A 783-nucleotide genomic window follows, 5' to 3' on the forward strand; every position below is an offset into this window, starting at 1 on the left:
CGAGATAAGACTAGTTGCTTCTTTCTTGATATATTGTCAGGGAGTTTAACAAGATATGTATTGCCAGGATCTGCACTATATGGTACTAGTTTGTCTGCATTGCCAAACTGTGAAGCATAGAGGCCAGAGTTTTAGTTATACAGGCTTAGATTCACAGATTTTGATAAGCATTTGTTGCCTTACCTTTACTTTCTGTTGATCTTTTTTATATTGATAGATTTAGTTTTTACTCTTTTTTTATATGGTCTTCTTCTGAATATTTGCTTAATACCCAAGTGATTGTACTTGATGTTTCTTTGTGTAATTAATCATAATGGACTGTTACAGAAATATGGACAAACCAACATTCATAAAGACAGAGTGGTGGGGGCATGGAAGAGCTATTCTAAAATTCTCTGCTATTGAAGCAAGTGGAGAAAATGCAGAGGATAAGGATAAGGGAGGTAGTGTCATTGAGTGCTACATGTCTTCTGTAGTGATCAGGTATGTGATTTAATTGCAGTTGTGATATATTGTAATGTTTAGGTAAATTGTTATTATCCTGGAAGTGATTAGGAATCTACTGTAAAATATAAATAGATATACAATATGCCTTCCTACTTTGCAAGAACAATATATTGTGGCCCAAAGAAATTCAAAGAGTAGAAGTCACTGAATTATATGAAGTACTCTCATATTCCCCATCCCCCCCAAGCTGTCCATCTTTACCATTTCATCTATGAGTATATTTCTTACATGAATGATAGGTTATGAATAGAAAAAAATGTCAAAAACTTTGCATAC

At 33.7% G+C, this 783-nt stretch overlaps 1 protein-coding gene across 1 annotated transcript in view; it reads left to right on the forward strand.

The window, feature by feature from the left end:
* Nucleotides 1-17: 17 nt before the first annotated feature.
* Nucleotides 18-783, forward strand: part of LOC119587367 — a 5,852-nt gene continuing 5,086 nt past the window's right edge. Inside the window, exon 1 of the mRNA XM_037936112.1 lies at nt 18-483. Coding sequence (XP_037792040.1) covers nt 314-483 — 170 coding nt within the window. The 5' untranslated portion in view covers nt 18-313. The remainder of the gene's footprint in view (nt 484-783) is intronic.

The sequence above is a fragment of the Penaeus monodon genome, chromosome 22, assembly GCF_015228065.2.
Source record: "Penaeus monodon isolate SGIC_2016 chromosome 22, NSTDA_Pmon_1, whole genome shotgun sequence".
In the NCBI taxonomy this organism is placed as follows: domain Eukaryota; kingdom Metazoa; phylum Arthropoda; class Malacostraca; order Decapoda; family Penaeidae; genus Penaeus; species Penaeus monodon.